At 40.0% G+C, this 20267-nt stretch overlaps 2 protein-coding genes across 3 annotated transcripts in view; one reads left to right on the top strand and one right to left on the bottom strand.

Moving 5' to 3' along the window:
- Positions 1-20267, bottom strand: part of PIK3C2G (phosphatidylinositol-4-phosphate 3-kinase catalytic subunit type 2 gamma) — a 205679-nt gene that overhangs the window by 170020 nt on the left and 15392 nt on the right. The window contains exons 4-7 of the mRNA XM_039379280.1: positions 18162-18319; positions 14764-14875; positions 7840-7942; positions 1023-1093 (exon numbers count right to left, since the gene is read on the bottom strand). Of these exons, the coding sequence (XP_039235214.1) occupies positions 1023-1093; positions 7840-7942; positions 14764-14875; positions 18162-18319 (444 nt within the window). The remainder of the gene's footprint in view (positions 1-1022; positions 1094-7839; positions 7943-14763; positions 14876-18161; positions 18320-20267) is intronic.
- On the top strand, positions 2298-3302 carry LOC114001911 (putative E3 ubiquitin-protein ligase RING1a). Of its 2 annotated transcripts, none has more exons than XM_027747491.2 (2): positions 2298-2431; positions 2649-3302. In XM_027747491.2, exon 2 carries the CDS (start codon positions 2652-2654, stop codon positions 3237-3239), a length of 588 nt encoding a protein of 195 aa, XP_027603292.1. In that variant the 5' UTR covers positions 2298-2431; positions 2649-2651; the 3' UTR covers positions 3240-3302. The 2 variants fall into 2 exon arrangements, with proteins under 2 accessions (XP_027603292.1, XP_039235221.1); XM_039379287.1 differs by lacking the exon at positions 2298-2431 and adding an exon at positions 2460-2560.

Genomic DNA, 20267 nt, shown 5'->3' with positions numbered 1-20267 from the left:
GCAATACTGTGGCCAGCAGGACTAGGCAAGTGACTGTCCCCCTGTACTCAGCACTGGTGAGGCCTCACCTCAAATCCTGTGCTCAGTTTTGGACCCCTCACTACAAGATGGATCATGTGCAGGGAAGGGCAATAGAACCAGGGAAGAGTCTGGAGCACAAGTGTTACAAGGAGTAGCTGAGGGAGATGGGATTGTTTAGCTTGGAGAAAAGGGGGCTCAGGGGGACCTATAGTAAGTGATCCTGTTCTGCAGACATTCTCTGTGGTCCTAAAGTTCGTAGACTCATCATTAAAATACTTTATAGCAAGGATCAGAATGGAAATTTAGGTCGCAGTCCCAGGAAACCAGATGGGTCCTCAGTAAGCACCAGGTACCTTGAACAAGTCACTACCTCTATATTTTCCTCCAGGTGTGGCATTTACCATTGCTGGCAAAGTACTTTATAACACATAGACAAAAAACATCACAAAAAGTGTTAACTACTTCTTTATCTAAAAGCACGAAACAGAATATAATGAGAGTTGAATGAGGAATCTCTCATTTAGTGCTTGTCCATCCCAGATTAGCTTTAGAGCCAGATGCACTTTGAATGTCAAGTTAAAAGCTTGTCATAGCTAGCCTCCATAAAAAAAAAAATTAAATGAAAAATTTTAGAAGATCACCCAAGTGTGAAAATACAGACCTAATGAAGAGTAAGCCTATTATTTTTACAGTATTTAATCTCAAAAATTATGACACCTTCAATCATGGGAATCTTTGGGAAACATGAAATCTCTAATGAAAACTTCAGTGACACGAAAGGAAGAGAATGAGGAAAAATTACACAGATCTAAAAGAGGTTATTGATTTTTTCTGAACAAGCATTAAAGGTCTCAAAATAAGAGTCTAAAATATTGAGACAACTGTCTTTCTCTTTGGTATCATTCCTGTCTCCAGTACTTCTGGAACTATCCTTTGGGGCAAGGAGGTTCACTGCAAATACAAACAATTGCAAACATAAATATTGCTAAATACCAGCTTACCGAGTCAGTCTCATGGCACAAGTGTCTCTTAACAGCTGATTCATACAGAACCTTCTTTGGTCATCCCCACACTGTGGAAGAGAGGTGCATAGTGAGATATATCATTCTGACAAGAAGCATGTATGTTGGAGAGATTTGCACTGTATTTTCCGAAGTCAGCATGTTCTTAAGTATGTTCAGGATGTTTCAATCTGAAACTTTATTTAGTGAATATCTTATCATACTTCTCGTACACTGGGTGGTATTATAGAGGTACCAGTGGGGGCAAGAGTGTTCAGGAAAGGAAGTGAGCTGGACTTAGCAGTAGAGCTTTAAATTAGATTCAGCAGGGGAACAGGATGTACTTGAATCCAGGCAGGGCAAGTGGAGACAGCAGCATATTCCAGTGTCCCATCCACCTGGGAGCCATAAGAAAGGCAGACAACACTGCCTACAGCATGCACCAGTTCTGCTTTGATTTCATACAGTGGTGGGCCAGGGGGAGAGATGACTTGCAGAGGTAGAGGTAAGCTGGGAGGGAAAATTTGACCCAGGGGAGTGAGAGGCTTTCCTTCTCAAGGGAACTGGGCATTTCTTCCACCAGCTTTTGCTGTGCCAGAAAGCAAGAAGGGACTTTATTAAGTATGTCAGTAGTAAATGGAGGCCCTAGGAAAACACTGGATCCATACTTCATGAAGATGGTCCCCTGGCAAACGGGCATGCAGAAAAAGCAGAGGCATTCAATGCTTTTTCTGTCTCAGTCTTTCATACTGGTGGTAATCCTTGGACTCTCTGGTCCTCTGAGCTGTGGGAACAGTGGTTTTCCCTTTGTGGATACAGAAATTGTGAGGGACCAGCTGCATCAATCAGATGTTCCTAAGTCCATGTGGCCTTGGTGGGGTTCATCCCAGAGTACTAAAGGAGCTAGCAGATCTTATGGCAGTACTCCCAGAGTCATCTAGCAAAGGTCTCGGGAATGTGGGGAGCTCCCCACTGAGTGGAAGCTAATTAACATTATTCCAGTTTACAAGAAGGGCACAGAGAAATGGAATGCAATACAGTGAAATACAAGGGAGGAGATGAGAGGAGAGAATATATAATTCAATTGGTAGGGACCTAGAGTGATAATCTAGCCCAAGTGATGCACTATTGACATCACCAATTACTTACCCAATCGGATGATGGATCTACCTAGCAATGGATTATGACATCACGGATGACACAGAATCTCTTGCTGTTTAAATGAGCTCATGCCCCAAACTCAAACTGAGCAAATTTGCAAGGTTTGGAGTGGTAGGCAAGACCTTTGGTGCTGGTGCTCGTCTCTGGGAGCTGCTCCTTGCAGCTCTTGATGCCGTTGGAGGATTTTTCCTATCCATGGCACATTCAGGCAGCGGGGGCACCCAGGAGACAAGTTCACAGCAGTAGAGGTGGGCTGGGAGGGGAAACATCACCCTGAGCAGCTGGGAGGCTTTCCTTCTTGAAGGACCTGTGTATTTCTTCCACTGCTCCCCAGGCCAGGTTCTCTCTTTGCTTGTGTCCCCGCTGCTGCAGCGCTGGTGAGAGGGAGCAGCTTGACATCCCAAGAGATCCCGAGTGCCCCTCCTGCCAGATAAGCTCCAGCACTTTGCATGTCTCTCTTGGCAGGACATGGCATCAGGTGCCAAAGAAGACATGGGGGAGAGCAGCTGTGCTGAAAGTGGTGGCAGCCTGAGCCAGCCGCCACAGGCAGGACCACTGGAGGCAGCAGAAGACTCCTGGTGCCCCATCTGCCTGGAGTACATGAAGGAGCCGGCCTACGTGACCTACTGCATGCACAAATTCTGCTTTCAGTGCATCTGGCAGTGGGCCATGGCGAGAGACGACTGCCCCGTGTGCAGGCAGCCCATGGAGAAGCTGCTGTACTCAGTGCGAGGGGACCGCGACTACGAGGAGTACAAGGTCAGCCTGCTCGCCCTCGCGCGAGAGATGATAGCCTATGAGTGGGGCTTCCAGGCACTCACCGCAGAGACGCTACAACCAGTATGGGTGGCCCACGACCAACAGCCCTTGGCTGGCAGAAGAGGCCTCCTGGGGACTGAGAGTGCCCAGAGGCAGGACGCAGCTCTGGGGCCCTCCAACGCTCCTTCCCAGCAGGCTCCCACATCCAGTGCTTCCTATGAGACAGCCCCACCGAGGGCAGGCGAGTGTCCAGCTGGCCCTGCTGCTCCCCTGGACCCACACAACGGCACTGAGTAGCTTCGGCCCCTCAGCATCCCCCCTCTCCTGCACCCAATAAACAGCATGGTTCTTTCCAGCACACGTGTGTGTTACGATCAAAGAATGTTTCTAAGTCCACAAGGCCTTGGTGGGATTCATTCTCAAGTACTAAAGGAGCTGGTGGATCCTATGGCATGATCCCCTCAGTCCTCTAGCAAAGGCCTTGGGAGCCTGGGGAGGTCCCTGCCGACTGGAAGCTAGTCAGTGTTATTCTAATTTACAAGAAGGGCACAAGGGAACGTGATGGAATGCAATAGAGAGAAGAGAGGGGAGAGGGGGAAGCGGGGAGGAAGAAGGGAAGGAGAATGTATTTCAGTTGGTCAGGATCTACAGTTTTCATCTAGTCCAACTCCCTCACCTCTTCAGGACTGGCCAAGGATTAAAGCCCATTATGAAGGGCTTGTACAAGTGCCTCTTTCTAAGAGACTGATGTGATGAAGCATTGACCACCTTTCTGGGAACCTACTTCTTGTTTTTGAACACCCACTCTGTAAAGAACCATGAGTGTGTGACTGATAGGATCCAAAGAGGATGTGATGGACTACAGCAACAGGGTGTATGTGAATTATTTATCTGAATACATATGGTTGATTATTATATAGAAGAATGACAAGATATTCATATGTTTCTATGACACTAGTTAAACTAAAACCTTAGTGGAGATTTCTATAATGTAACACAGTTCATATTTCAAAATTTAGAAGGATCATATAGATCACAGGTCAAATTCTCCCCAAGAGTAAGTGCACATTATATCACAAAAATAAACAGTAGTGCATAACTGTCTGAGATAGTTGAAGAATCTTAGTCTTGAAGTTTTTTTTTGTTTTTTTTTTTAAAAGAACACTTTTTACACATTTTTTTTAATGAACTCTGAGAGAAAGAAATTTATTTTCCAGAACCTGACACTAAGTCTGTGACTTCACAGTGGCCAAAGGCACATGTTTTAGATAACAGCAACAACAAAATTAACTGTGAGCTCAGTATAGACTTTGTCAGAGCCTTGATTTCAGTGTGACTGGAGCAGATTTCAGTAGAGCTGAAGAAATCTATAGAACCGGGTCCAAAGTGAAATAAATACTGCAGTTTTCAATGCACCATATCTGTCTCCTCTGCTAGGTTTTTTCTGGTCCTGATAGACTCACTGGCACTCCTGCCTGCTAGCAGAACCTCTCCTTTCTTTACAAATGCTCTGTCACAAGCATGCCCTGGAGCTGGAGGAAAACTCTGTGTCTGTGGCTTATTCCACCTCAAGAGCTGCTCATGTTCTTTGCTATTATTAGTAACTTGAAGTAACTTCATGGCCTGAAGCTCTCAGAGCTGTGTGTTACTATAAAGGGTTTATCAATAATTCACCTGAGCAGATCTTAAAATGTCACCCTTCCTAGTTAAACCCTATTGTAGGTTCCACAAATTCTTTGAGATAACGAACATTTTCTAATGGCCTGAACACTGCTAATTTGTCTTCCAAGCTTGTTAGTTACCTGGCTGAAAGACATTACTGTGTGCTAGTAATCATGCTACCTGGTAATTATAACCATTTCCAAGACCTGAAGCATCAAGGATGCTCAGCCTCTGCTCCTGGCCTCCACAGTGCATTGCAGTATATTAAACCTTGTTTAAACATGTCAAACTGCAACAGAGTTGAAGGAGACTTTATACATATTTATAGAACATGCAGCATTTTTCAGTAGCACAATTTCAAGGGATACTTAAATACAAAGCTCCTTTCTGTTTGAGTACTACACAATCCCTCTAGAAAACTACAAACATTTAAATATGGAAAAATATTCACCTTCTCCCCATGATGGGCCTCTGACTACATACCACTTCCTGGCTCTTTTAGGCCAAAAATCCCTTTCTGGGAGCAAGTGAGGCTTTTGTTAGGAACCCATAAGAATTCTTTCCTGCCTCTCCATTACAAAGATTAACAGTTTTTCTGAGATAATCAGAATGTGGGGAAAACTCTGAAAAAAATGGGTCTCTAGGACAGGCAGAGCACTCCCTGGATATGGTATCTGGATAAAGGTTTCTGCTTCTATGCTATTCCACTGAACACTGCTTTCAAACCACCACCTACCTGCTAGGAATTTAACTTTTCTGACCTGCTACGACTTGAGGTTTGTGCTTAAGAGTCACTTCTTAGAGACCTGGGTTAAAATACAGAGTAGGACAGGTGTGCAGTCAAAACAAATCTAGTAGTCATTATTCAGTATTACTGCAACCAGTGTACACTGGGCCACCACTTCATAAGAGGACTATTGGATTTTCTCCCTATTTGTTGTCAATCTCAAGATTTCAGCGTGTGGAGAAAAATCTCTAAGGTGCAGAATTCCCACTCCTGTCAACAGAAGCTCTGTCTAGATGGTATAAAGTCTATAACCTTATGCTCCCTGTATAAGCTTATATCAGTTTAGTAGGAATTGTGCATCTTGAAAATTCGTGTCTTAAAAAACTTTTCTTCAAGAGTGTTAAGGCTGATTAATCTCATATCTCCAAAAACCAAAACCAAATTAAAGGTCATCCACTAGGCTGAAGGACCTGTGATTCCATGTAAAGCCCATGGTCAAGTTTCTTGCTTGTAATTGCTCATCTGAAGACAATTTCCTGCTCTGAATACTTCATAATAGAATGCCAGATTCCCACAAAAGGAAAGAAAGCAAGTATTCACCTTAAAAGATATGTTTTTCAGCTTAATTTACAAAAGAATTATGAATATTAAGTTATTGGCTGAAGTTCAAAAAGTGTCTGTTTAAAAAAAAAAGCTGCTTATTACTTGAAAGTATCCACTTATATTGGTTATTAAGCATAATAATAAAATAATAGTAACTTGCATGTACAGACAGATATTTTTAACTATGCAATCTGAATTCAACAGGGTCATATAAGGTAAGCAAGAGTCAGACTGCAGATGGCCTTAGTGTAGAGTTCTACTTCCTTAGCACACAAACAAGCTTTGAAGCTTGTCAAGAGACTCCTGAACACATCATTAGGTTCCAGTTTTGAAGATCTATAGTAGTAATGTTGACCTAGAAAAGGTAAATAACTTTTCCAACATTACACATACTTACACCTGTCCATAATTACATCTAATCACCAACACTTCACTCTTCACAAGCCCCTTTGGCAGCTGAATGAACTTTTCCATCCCTAACCCAGGATGTATTGTCACAGATCTAACACCAGAAAGGACTGTGATGTTCATCTAATCTCAGGCACATGGTGACTTCTGCTTTAACCTCAACAACTTGCAGCTAAATGACAGCAAGGTACAACAGATACTTTCCCAAGACAAAACTCATTCCAGTGGTCACTGAATGTGTTCTTTTTACTGATGTGATATGGGGATGAGATGAAAAAGAACATATGAGGTGGACACTTGTTCAGCCCATTCTGAAGGTATATTCAAACATCAACTATTTTCTCTAGACTGAAAGCAAACAGTTGTTAATTCACTGATCTGAATCATATTTGAAGAAGTGACCTGGTGATGAAAAGTTTCATGTTTCCCAATTTACTTTCTTTAGAAAGTATGTCAAAGAGAATCAATAGCTTTTCAAAAATAAGTGAATAATACTGGCAGTGAAGAATGCCAGTAATTTAAACTGGGATAGCACCTATTAGCACTAAACTATACCTCTTTTATCTATTAACTGATTAAAATGTTAAATGTGTATATATAATCAACTTCATTATAGTCCTTTTTTTAATGCTTCAGGTAAAATATTGTATTGAACTTGAGGTTTCACATGGTGACACATAACAAAAATTAAAAGTCCCTATGTCTTTTTGCTAGACATCTTTCATCTGACTCATATATTGACAGACTCAGGTTATTATCATACCTATGCAAAGCAGGTTATTGGTACTATCTGTGAACAGAGATAACACACTGTCAGTGAACACTGCCCAGAGCAAAGCTTCTGCTGCACTGCAGACTTTGGGCTGGAAGTAAATCAAGGTTGCCCACTGAGAATAAAGTTCACATTTAGTAGCACAGGTCAGTGTCACTGAAGCTCAGTAATCCACTACAAGGTTGCTTAAAGCCAAATAATCCTAATGGCAATCTCCCTGGATTTAGAGATGATGATAAAACAACATGTTCTGCAAGGACATTTCTGCATGGGCACAACCAACCACAGACACACACATCATGCATGCACAAGCACATCATCAGTGATTCTGGCTTTTATAAACCTACCCTGGTTTTCAGTGACAATGACAAGAATCCAAATCTAATTCATTCTACACAGTACCTTGAGAAGTTTTGCCCTTGTTATATTTCAAAACAGAAAGGCCAATGGAAATGAAGAATTCTCTGACCACTTGAAAAAAGCAGCATTAAACTCTGACAAAACCGATTTTTTTTCTGAAAAAGTAACCTTCGGTCTTTTTCAGTCGTGTTCTCTGCAGTCACTCACTAGATATAAATATGGGAGCAAAGCAGAGATGTTTCCCAGTACATTTCACCTGGAGTTCAGCAATAATATATGCACCCTCAGGAAAGCAAATAATCTCTCTGACTGTTACCGAAAGTTGCTATGTATAAGGACTGGTGGAATGAAAAAAGACAACTTACCGTTCGAGCCAAACTTTGCTTCAGGTGAGCAGGGTTGTGCAGCCGAAGCTGAACGCAGGGGGTTGCCTTGCGAAGACTTTCATGGCTGCCCAAAGTGTGGTCGCTGCAGTTTGGGGGAAAACAAACAAATCGTTATCTCTGCTTGTTACTTCCTTCTTTTTTTTTTTTTTTTCCTTGCTCCCTCTCCTAAAAGCACCAGTTGACTAAATTCTAAGTGCAGAGAAGACTGAAAAATAAAATCCCTGTACTTAGCGCCTATTTCTGTGAAAAGTGATTGATTAGTTGTATCACTGACCATTAAGTTCTGTAACAGAACAAAAATGACACAGGGAGAGAACAGCCTTAACCAACAGCATGTGCTCCCAAAACTCGAGATTATTCATGCGTGTTCTTCAAACCCAAGTTAGTGCAATTTATACAAAGTATCCTGGTTATGAATGCATCACTGCAGACGACTTGCAGTGTCTGATACCCAACTCAAAAATCAAATATTAACTATAAGTTTGAAGATCACACATATTAAGACAGGTGGCCCTTGATTCTTAAAGATATCAAAGTTCTCACCTTGTGTAGCTCACACAGAGGTGGTAAAAGCAGAGTTGGTCTTTCTCAAGTCATATGGCAGCTAAGGTCAGACATAGAGCTCTACTCACTCAGCTGGAGTGGTTATTACAAAATACACTGCTGGTCAAGGATGCGCTTCCCCCCATGGCAGAGGAATTAATTATTCTTATTTATTTGCCTCCTCAGAGTAGCTTCTAGCCCACTTACCACTTGGCAACTTCTTCTAAGTTATAATACAACCTTGGTTTGTCACTTGAAATTACTTGGAACAAAAATGATTTCACCGTTTCCCTTCCACATCTTGTTTTAAAAGGGTGAAATAACGCAAATTTTTTTTTCAGAGTTAAGGCAAACATCTTTTTACATCAGAAAAAAATCCTTTGGGATTAATGAGTAGGAAAAAGAACAATGGGTTTTACAAAGACAAATTCATCACCAAAAGTTAGTATGCATCATCAGTTACAACTCTAGTGTATGTTCAGTTAGATTCATGTAGCTTTTTTCAAGGCTTCAACCAGACAAGCACAAAAAAGGATATTCTGTATTTATACAGTTTTGCAGTATGGTAAGTTGTTTCAGAACTCACCGGTCCATGAAGAAAAGACGATTCTTTCTTGGTTTGTCAAGGGCCATGAAAAACTCAGAATTCAGATATAAACTTTATTTCTACTTAAATAGGCTTTTGATGGAATGTCTGAATAAAAATAGTTGGATTTAGTTTTAAAAAAAATCAAAATGAATAAATCATGGAAAGTTTGACTCAGATCTCACACTGAGCAGCAGAGGCTCCCAGCATAAATGAATGGTTACACTAAAAAATACACTGTATGTAATCGCCATTCAGCACAACTACGGGGAATTATTACCTATTATAAGTAATCTGCACTCATACTACACTGTAGTTAAGTAAAACATTAGAGGTGACAAAAGGTGCAAGTGTAGATATAGGATTTTTTTTTTTAAACTTATACATTAAACGTCACAGAGGACAAACTCATTTTCATCTGACAAAACAAATACCTAATACCTATGCCAAAGGTTCTCCTTTGGTAGCACTTCCATACATTTGCAAAATTTCTTGATTTCAAGATCATGATGTACAGACGTAAGAGTGAGATAAGCTGACACCAACACAGGATGTATTGTCACAGATCTAACACCAGAAAGGACTGTGATGTCCATCTAATCTCAGGCACATGGTGATTTCTTCTTTAACCTCAACAGTTTGCAGTTAAATGACAAGGTACCACAGTGAAATACCTGCACTAGTGCTATCTGTGTATCACCCTTCTCAAATCCTTTCAGAAGCAAAAGTCCAAGCAACCAATTCCCAGTTCCTGTGACTGTACCAATGCGTACATTCTCTTCTGTTGCTCCTCAGCATGTCTCTGTTTTGTGCCTTCCCATGGCTTTCTTGAAACTTCTTCCTCTCCTCATTTCAGCTAATCAAGTCTGCCTCGTGACTGATGATGAACTCTCCGTGACTGCAGTTGAGTCAGTGAGGAAACTGTGTGAGAGTGGAGTGTGAAGGGAATCAAGTGGGGACCCACTGGGTCACTGGAGCCACTTGTTGTGAAGAAGCTTCGGTCCCAGCAGTGAAAGTCTCAGTGGCTCCTGAATGGTCAGACTACTAAGTTTCCTTAACACTTTAGAACTACTTCACACCTGGTTTTTGCCTTATACCCCACTATTATTCTTGCTCCTTGCATTCTGCCTCATCTCCAACCTTTGGGGACAGGCATAGTGACAAGAATATGACCACAACAAAACACATCTCTGAGCCCTGAGTAATTTTTTCCTCATTCATCCAGTAGATAGATTCCTATTGCAATGCCAACATCACACCAATCCAATGACAGGAATTCATCACCAAAGGTGATATATTGGTGTAGTTATACCAATACAGAGGAGTGTTCTCCTAGTGTACAGCTATACCCTCCTCTGTAGTTTTGTACCACAGATGTATAAAAACTGCCTTTTGCAAGTGTAATTTTTCCATGTCATCATGCTTCCAAGCAACACAAGCTATGCCAAGAGAAGCTGAACTTTCTGATTGTAACTACATCGACACCAGTGGTTTGTGCTAGCTCTGCTGTGTCGGGCAGATACTATACATCATCAGATCCTTTATTGACACAGCAATGCTGCCTGAAATATTGCAGGCAGAAGTACTGGCCATGCAGTTGACTTCATGGCTGGATTTTATTTGCACAAATACAAAGAGAAAAATTTTGACAGATATTGTTACACAAGAGACTAGACAAAATGGATTAATGCCTCAGCAAAATAATGTGGAAACCTGGTCTAGATGAAAAGTGAAATACAAGAAATAGAAGTGTAGCTTCACTACAGATGGACAGGTTTTAGCTGTACCCCAGGCACATTTGCTACTGCACCTGTACCATTAAGACAAAGGCAATATATTTCCTTTGGAGGATAATACGATTATTAGTAACTGGTTTACAGCCCTCTGAGTTCTGTATATAAAAAAAATAAAAGCACTACAACATTATTAACTCAAGTTTTCCCCTAATTTTTTCTGAAATCACGTGGAGATTACAGCTTTGTGGGAATGCCATGACAAATGACATGAAATGTAGTCCATGTCTTTAGGAGACATGGTAATGACTGGTCAAAATAAAGGGACTTGCCTGTCATCTCACAATATATCAGAAGCAGAGAAAGGGAAAATCCCTCTCTCCTGAGACCCCCTTACTAGTGGCTTCCCCACAGCAAGGTTTCCTGATGTGCTATTAGCTCCAAACCCTAATACAGTTCAATCAGACTATTTTTTTAAGAGACTCAGCTGAGCAGCATCTCCGAATGAGAAACTTAATCTGCAGTGACAAGAGAATATTACGTTTATTTTTCACAAAGAACATGTTCATCCAAAGGTACTTGCTTCTTATGATTCCAATCTGCACGATTATGTCTCTGCCTAGTGTATAATTAATAGATTAAATTTTGAGTGAAAACCAATTCTTATTTAGATTTCAATTCCCAGAGAACAGAATTAGTAAGGCAAAAAAAATAATAAAATGTCATCAATAAGGTCACAAGCATGTGAGAAGAAATGATAAGCATTTACACTTTTCAGTTCCATACCCCTGCTCACTGTGTTGGCTGAACTGCAAAGCAGTAAGGTACCTGTGGAAATTACACTGTGGTAGAGTGCAGATGGAACTTTAAATACACTGATGCCTTAAAAACAAAGCATGTTTAGAAATAAAGCTTATAAATATCCTTGTACTACATTCCTTTGCTGGATCTGCACTACTGCAACCTATTGACAGCACACAGATCAATAAAAAAATTAAGAAATTAAAAAAAAAATGAATCCCCTATTCTTATATATATACTGATGTGTTTTGCTTTATCTGGCATTTCAGGATGCCCTGAGTTTGTGGCCTGCTTTGCTAAAGGCAATGCAGTCTGAATGGAGGACTGATTCATTGCTGACACATGAGAAGGGTTGGTTTTGGCTTGATGCTGGCTTTAAGAGTCAGGAGTAATTTGACACAAGCTGCTGAAGCCCAATTTAATTTACTTCTATATAACATCTTTCATGAAGGACATCACAAAATCATTTTTAAGGGTATCCATTTTAAATCAAAGGAAAGATTGTAAACTGTGAGAGCAAGATTTGAAGGTGGATGTAGAAGGTTTGGATGATGGCATGATAAAGAACTTTTAGAAACAGCAGATGGCCCTCCAAGAGGTATAAGATGATCATGAACAGGACAAGTGTAATGGAGTGGAGAGCACACCCACAGCTGGGAAACCCAGAGAAGTAGAGTAGTGGGGTTTGGTCTTCTCTTCTTTCAAGGAATCTGCATCTTTCAGGCAGGATTCTGCCTCCGGATGCACTTACACTGAACATCTGAAAAAGGAACTACAGCAAATCAACGGAGGAACTAAAGTACACCTTACAACGACAGAAGCAGCAGGGACAAGGTTCAAGGCTTCTACAGGCACTGTAAGAAATACTTGAAAACACAGGAAGAAGAAGAAAGCTTGCAGGTTGCAGCAAGGCCAGGGTTTCCAATCAGTACACAAAGTGCACTTAAAGACCAGAAACCAAATGAGATTCCAAATCAGAATTTCACAGATAGCTCTACTAATTACAGACTCAGCTGCAGTCTAGATGCAACCTTCTGATATTTTTAAAATTTGGATGTTAAAAATCTGATATTCTACTTGTGAGTTAGATGGGATATGAGCTCCAGGATCTCTCTGTAGGAAGGGAATAATGGTCAATGAAATCTTTTGGTGCTGAGTGTAATGGTCATTAGCACACAAGTATTTTTTTCCTTCATCTCATTCAAAACTAAATGGCTTTCAGAAATCATCAAGTCTTTCAGGTGCTTCTGCAGGAGGTGGGATGAAGTGCTCATTAATGCAGCTCAATGTAACAGTAAATGAAAGCTTTTGACAGATGTTCACAAAGCTGTCTGCTCCGCTTTGTCTGAGAACAATTTATCACATCACCATTTTGGCCACACTTTAGTTTTTTTCTGGATTACAGTAAAGCAGCAGCAGCAGAGTATTTATTCCTTTTGCTGTCTCATAACTTGGGGAACTACCAGAATTCATCCCTGAATAATTTCCAAATACTCTTCTGGGGAAGAACTCTGCACAAGTACATCAAATCACTGTGCTAGCAACATTGGGAGGAAACCAATTTGCACTTAAGGGTAGCCCACACGTAGGAAAAACTTCACCCTGAGGCAACTCTGCAGGCCATGTTAAGCTACCCAAGGGATCATTATGGTCTGGGGTTTCAAATTTCTTCTGCCTCTGATGAAGAGGCAGAAGAAAGGGAGCTGAACTTAACAGGTATAATATGGACTTACAAGCTGTTGAAGCTGGAAGTGCAGCTTAGTGCTTTCTGTGTGACAGTGAAGGAGCAAAGCAAAGCTGAGAATGTTACTGACCTTGTTCCACTGCTAATGAAACGTGCAGAGGTTTTGCAAGTGCAGGAATTTAAACAGTCCACTGTTGATGAGTTCTTCCCAACAGTGAAAACAAAACCCTTCAGCACGTACTGTACACTGTACTGAAACACACTGAGCTCACTCTCAGTACAACAGCTCATTATTTCTATTTTTTTGCAGTTACTTTGAAATGAGAAGAGAGAGTCTTGAAAATAATAATTAAAAAAAAAAAAAAAACAAACCCTGGCTTTCTTCTGTAATTAACAGATCTTATGTATGACCTGGTTCTTTGCTCAGTGGTTCTAGTGTTCTAATGCTTCACACAGCACTCTGCTGTCCCAGCTCCTGCTTTACAGAGATTTGAACAAGGGAAGAGGTGGTTTACAGGTGTTGAAGTCTCCATCTTTAGTTTCCAAACATAATTCACCATAAACATCTGAACTTTTGACCCATGTGCTTGTGTTAGCATACAAGTGTTCAAGCTGGATACAGAACAAAGCTAATTTATACAGTGTGACACTTGTTCTCACAACTACATTACCTTCATTAATCAAACTGATTTGCTTTAGGCTGGTTCAGGTAATTTTTACACTCTACTGTAAATATGACTGCTTCTAAAATTTTCCCTTTCAATTGCAGACATACCCTATTTTATCTAACACTTTTTACATCTCTAATAGATGAGCTGCGATTCCTGCAGTGCCAGCTTAACACGTTACCACAGAGTACTGCCAACTTCTCCCCTTCTGCTCAAAGTCACCATCCCCACAGCACAGCTGACAAGTGCCTGCACTTTAGCTGCTTCAACACAGAATCTGCTCACTTTTGCTGACAGCTGAATTTAAAAGCTGCCAGAAGGCAAGAAACAACTAGCTGAGTCCAGTAGTGCTTTCAACCACCACAAGAGCCTACTGGAATTAATGTGAATCAGAACATTTACTTCCTTACTAGTAGACTACATACATTCAGAAAGACCTGTTTGCATGTATAATGTGTTTTTCTTTAACCTGCAGTCAGCACCAAAGTGCTGACTTCATTTGCTTTACTACTACTGTCACTGAATATGAAGAAAAACCCCCTGCTATGCAGCTGTATAATATTGTTTCTTCTCTTTGGCTATTTCTCTCTTTGAGAATATGCTGACAACATCCCTATGAGATAGTGGAAGTAGCAGCATCCTTGTATTATGGACGAGGAAGACCAGAAGGGCAATGGAGTGAAACAAATTATTAAAAGCTGCCCAAAGCTTATATAAAGGAGCAAGGATGTGAATCCTTGTACTAGAGCACACCATCATTTCTGAAGAACATAAGTACTGTGTGTTTCAGAACCTTCAGAAACTACACATGAAGTGTTTGGAACACAATGCTCTTAACTCTCCCTATGGTTCTTGTTTACATGGTTCATGGTTTAATGAGATACTTACTTTTGTAAGAATTCATCAGACCCATAAACACTTAGAAAGCATTCCTCCTGGGCTGGGTATTGATTTGTGCAATGGAGGATCTCTACAATTAAGTCATGAGTGATACAGCCAGCTGTAAATAAAGATAGCAAGAAAAATTAATAGTAGCTTGCTAGAGAATTTCAGACTAGATACTTGAGCAAAGAAAATAAGATTTTTTTTTTCGTAAGTCCTAACAACTGCTGCAGACTAGCTCCATCAAGAGGAATTAAATCAAGACACACTTGATTTTATTATTTTTTAAATTTTTCTTCAAATATTTTACGTGTCACTGGATCTGTGTCCATTTAGAGGAAATTAGCAATTTGTTAGGTAGCTGCAATGAAGACGAGATGAGCAACATTTCCAAGAAGAAAGGAAAAGACAAATGGCAATTTATTTTTCTTTTTAATTTTTCTGATTTACATCTTGGTACATTTCCAATGTGCAAATATGGCCTGATGCAAAAGTTGACTCTGTAGCCACTCATGACACAAGAAGGCTACACAATTTCACTTGTTGTTGTTTCTGCCATGCACACCTTTTTAGCCATAGCAAAGTAGTAAATTTCTACTCAAATGCATTTTATATATATGTCATTTATTACGTCAAAATTATTTAATATATGTATAACCACATAATATTATAGAAATAAGTATACAATCCCTATAAATTAAGAAGTTCTATGTCAGTTTTGTACAACCTGCTGTTAAGAAATACTCCAGCATTTTGAGATTTTTTTCCGGAGCTACTTCAGCTTTTTAAGCCATTTTTAAACACTTGCCAATACACTTCCTCCCTGTCCATTTTTGAAGAATTGATCAAAAATGAAAAGAAGAGCTGCATAATCTGGATAATGTCTGATAGGTTTTGTCTTTACAGGCATGCAGAGCACAGTGTACCTGCAGTGATCCTGCAAGTCTAACTTTCTCTAGCAGAAAAAAATCTGACTCTTCAGTGAAAAGTCTTCATTAAATGTACAGAGATGGTTTAATAATGAAAAATAAAGCCTGGACTTCCTCCACATAGGCAATCTCATTAGCTTTTCTGTTAACAGCTACAGATAAAGTAGAATTTCCTTTCTGTTTTTCATTTGTGGTATTTGTTTATTGCTTCAAAAGCAGCAGCCATAGGAGCCCTTTCTGGAAGTTTTAAGTGAACTTTGAGATATATAAACAGAAACTACCTACAAATCCCCAGAAAATAAACATGTAACCCAGCTTTGTGTGGTGACTAATTTACACTGGTCCAGGTTCAGACACCTGGCTCAAACTGAGTCTAACCAACCAGTTTCATCAGGATTAATGAGGTTCTGAATTACCCATTTGCCCACAGCAGCCAATTCATAGAAAAAAAAAATAGAACAGAATAGAATAGAAATCTGGTTCAGAATTGTCATGCTATTATTTTAGAACAAACCAAGAAATATAAAATTGTTTTTGCAGGGAAGTTTAAGGGGATGTGATACTGAGAAAAAAACAGAGAACAGATGACGTTTTTAGGGGAGGGGGCTGTGACAGAAACAAGTAAATAAAACAGAGTTGGTTACCACAGCTAGCTTGCTTTTTGGTTTGGTCATCCCCAGGGAAAAACAAATGTATCAATGGATTCAGAAGTGTCTCCTAAAAATGCTCATTTTCTTTGAAAAATGGTTTTTCTTTTGCTCTGAAAGCCCCTTCAGTTACACATTTTCTACCAATTTTACTAGTTTTAAACATTTAGCCCTCTGACAACTCGCTGTTTTAAGCATAGTTGGTTTGACACAAACTGCAGTGCCTCTTCGCTAAATTTATACACTCCAGAAACCAAAGAATGACACTGAATCTTGAATTAAAATTGTAACATGCACTTTTCTCAGGTCACTCCTTGGAAAAAATCTGAAACTTGCTAGTATCATTTGTACTCTCTAGACCCATTCTCCTTTCCTTTCTCTGCCAAAGGTTTTTGCATAACTCAACAATTCTTTATATTAGATGGAGTAGAAAAGTGTACTCCCTTCCTGCACTTTACCCTTATCACTTACTTAGTCTGTAAGCAAGTTTAGGATAGAACTGTTTCTTACACCCCCTTTCAGTTTTAGCTGTGCCTTCTAAAGAGATTTTGTGAACAAAGTTAAGCAGACTGAAAAAAATCAAACAATCTGTAATGTTAAATGATAAAACATTTGCCAGTAATTAAGATTTTTGCTTTACAGGGAATTTCCATGTAGATCCCTTGCCTGGCTGACAGAAGGGCTGGAATTACTACCTTCTGGTCCAAGTGTTCCAAGATTTTCCATGGCATCCACAAAACATTGGTTTGAGATGATACAATCTACTGTTTTTCTAGGCTTTCCAATAACTATGTAGATGTTCTCAAATCAAGCAGAAAACTTGTGAAGTCTCTAAGTCTTGGCTATCTTATTTATGAAGCTTTTTTTTTTATATGTGTGACTGACATTCTGTAAAGCTTTGGATTTTCAGCTTTCAACCTGCCACACAAACTAGTACTCAGCCTGTTACAGCCAAATAATTCCTTGACAACTGAAGAAATGATTCAGAAAAAAAAAAAAAGACTATCACTTAATGCAACAGAACAGGAAGAGAGGGGGAAGAAGATGTAATTTATTTCATTTTTGCATATGTTGCAGGAATAAAAATTACCAGAGCTGGAATTAAGAGTTCTCTCTTCATGAGAGGTACAGGATGCACAGGAGCAGTGGCAGCTTCCCACAGTCAGCAGTGACAGAATAATCTAGGCTAGGAAGAACCTCAGTAGGTCCATCTATTCCAGTCTCTTCCCCTCCACAGGGGAATCCACTGAATTCAGATCAGCTTGTTTAGAGTTTTGTCTTATAACACCTTAAAAGCCTCCAAGGCTGGAGACTCCACAAACTCCATGGGCAAACTGCTCCAATTAGCAATTATTCTCCTCTATTTTTTCCACCTAGTCGGAATTTTTCATTTTATGACTGATGTACCTTCCCAGACCTGCACATAACCTTGGGTGCAGATGAGTTTCAGCACTGATTCTTAAGTTTTACATTCAAAAACAGAATCAAGGCTGTGAGAAGTTCCAAGACTATATAAGGGCTACCCCTACACTCTAAATTAGGCACAAACTTTTCCTCCTGGATGAAAGTTCTGAATGATGGCCCATTTGGGACTGCCAGAATTGACCCCAATTGCAACAAAAGAAAGTAGAGATCTACTAGCAGAGTTTGATATTTAACATAATATTAATTTTACAGCAAATATACTCACTGAACATGCTTGACAAAGTTTGGACTCAAGACTCCCATAAGGCTTGCTCTCCAAATATCCTTCCAGACAACAAATGCATTTTGTTATCATCTCCATGGAACTCAGTTGTGGAAGGATATGGACACCTCAATCACTTACCTTGTTGTGTAAGAAACACAGGAGATGGAGAAAAATCTGTCCAAACACTGATTCTGAATTTTGTTCCACCAAGGATATGGTCTGGGAACCTTGTTGTGACACTCCAGATTTTCCCGGTATTTGTCTTCAAGTCAGAAGCAGGATAGGCACTTCTGATTCTGGAAAGTAAATGTAAAGAAACCATGTCTAAATGGGTGTACATTTTTGATCTCTTTTAAGAATAAAACACAAATTCTAGAAGACACGTATAAGAACAGCACATAAAGAGTTGCTAGAATAAAATTCTGTTTACCCATTACATTAGTGAGATAACCACACATCAGATAACACACATAACTACATCTTTTACTTTTAGGAAAACCAGCAGTAAAATCTTCATAAACTTCACAGCATCACTGCCTGAGCTTGATCTCAGTGAAACCAAAAGGAGTTTAAACAGAGATTTCAGTGTACGTTGAGCACAGTAGAAACAATGGTGCTCAAATATATACTTAAATAACTGAGTATTAACACAAAACTAACCAAGGGCACGTGCTGTGACTAGGACAGCTACACAAAATGAACACAGGAGCATGCTTCCTATGCAAAACCTTAAGCAGTCTCTATTTTCACAACTCTCTCAAATCCAATCTGAAACCCTCATTACCAAAACCCAGGGTATTTATATAAATGTCTGTAGAGCATAGTAACTGTTACAGTCATTGAGTCCCTCTGATATATCATTACCTATAAAACACACTGCCCCTTCTCCTTTCAATTACCATGGTCTTGCAGAAACTAATTCCTCCTGAGGTACCATTTCCTAATGAACACTGGTCACAGGTATTATGTCTGTCATCTGAGATTCAATTTGCTTTTTAAGTAAATACACTTTGCAGTTGCAGGTAAGGGTACATACTGTACCAGCTGAAGCTTCACATTTCACTAATTGCCCTGAATATTTAGTAGCTAAACTTGAACATGCTGTATTAAGCATACTGCATTCTCTTTTGTTTGTTAGTTCAAGAAGCATTTTGTAGCTTCTGGGTTGGCAGGGCTTTATACCATCCCTGATTACAGTGTATTTTGAACCATGGTTCTCTCACCTAAAGGTCTTCATTGCTATGTTACCCTCGCCTCAGAGCTGCTGCCCAAGTCTCTTAACCATATAAACTACTCGTGTGCCATGCATTTCTACAGTATGAGAAGGAAAAAAAAAAAGCCCAGGTTTCCAAAATTAGTAATCCAGTCAAGCAGCCCATTTCTTATAATGAAAAACCAGGGGGCATGATGTTTCAGTGGGGTAGGAGGAAATGAGGCTTGACAAGAGAACCTCCAGTATAAGGTAGATTTACACTCATTGTTTAAACCCATTATACTACAGAGGCTGTTTGGATGACCTACGTAGCTGATGTCAGTCTATTTTCTTTGTGTACAAGGTACATATAAAACTTTCCCCCATCACCAAATTCACTCCTGTAAGCTGTTTCTGTGAGAAGGCCAAGGCCTCAGTAAGGTTGGAAATTTCACTCCCCTTTCTTCCAGCATCAAATTAACAGGCTGTGTACACACACGGGGCATGACTCACCTCCAGTGACTTACTGGCAGTCACTTCAAAACTAAGAGAACCTCATCTCCTTCCCTACCCACACACTGCTTATATTTTAAGATAATGTGGGGACACAAATTTGCTTTTCGTGATTTTCAGCTGAAAATGCATCCAGTTTCAGAAAGTGTTGCTCATTTACGGCCATCTACTATTTCCATGTGACTAAAGGGTTTCTGGTCTGAGCAGGTGGGCAAAACAAGCCCATTGCAAAACTTGGTACGTTTAGGTCTTCCAAAGCATAGCTGAATTATTATACAAGTATTACATGAAGAAAATCTCATGTAACTTGCTTTCTGTGCTGCAACAATTCAGTGTATAGGGAAAGTACTAACATTTACAGGGATTTGCTATTTGACAGCATTTCATAACACGATGTATTTCTCAGCAGGGCAGAGCCCATTCCTGAAGACGGTGGGAGGTGGAGGAAACTCTGCATTTTGCAGCACTGAACCCTGAGACTATTGGCATCTTGGTATCGAACTCACTTCAGGACATGTTCTGAAGCCATCCATGGATGA

Source organism: Pipra filicauda, unplaced genomic scaffold (genome assembly GCF_003945595.2).
Source record: "Pipra filicauda isolate LSUMZ 115617 unplaced genomic scaffold, ASM394559v2 scaffold104_size2351352_pilon, whole genome shotgun sequence".
NCBI lineage: Eukaryota > Metazoa > Chordata > Aves > Passeriformes > Pipridae > Pipra > Pipra filicauda.
The sequence above is the reverse complement of the archived record's forward strand: the minus strand, read 5'-3'. Positions and strand labels throughout refer to the sequence as shown.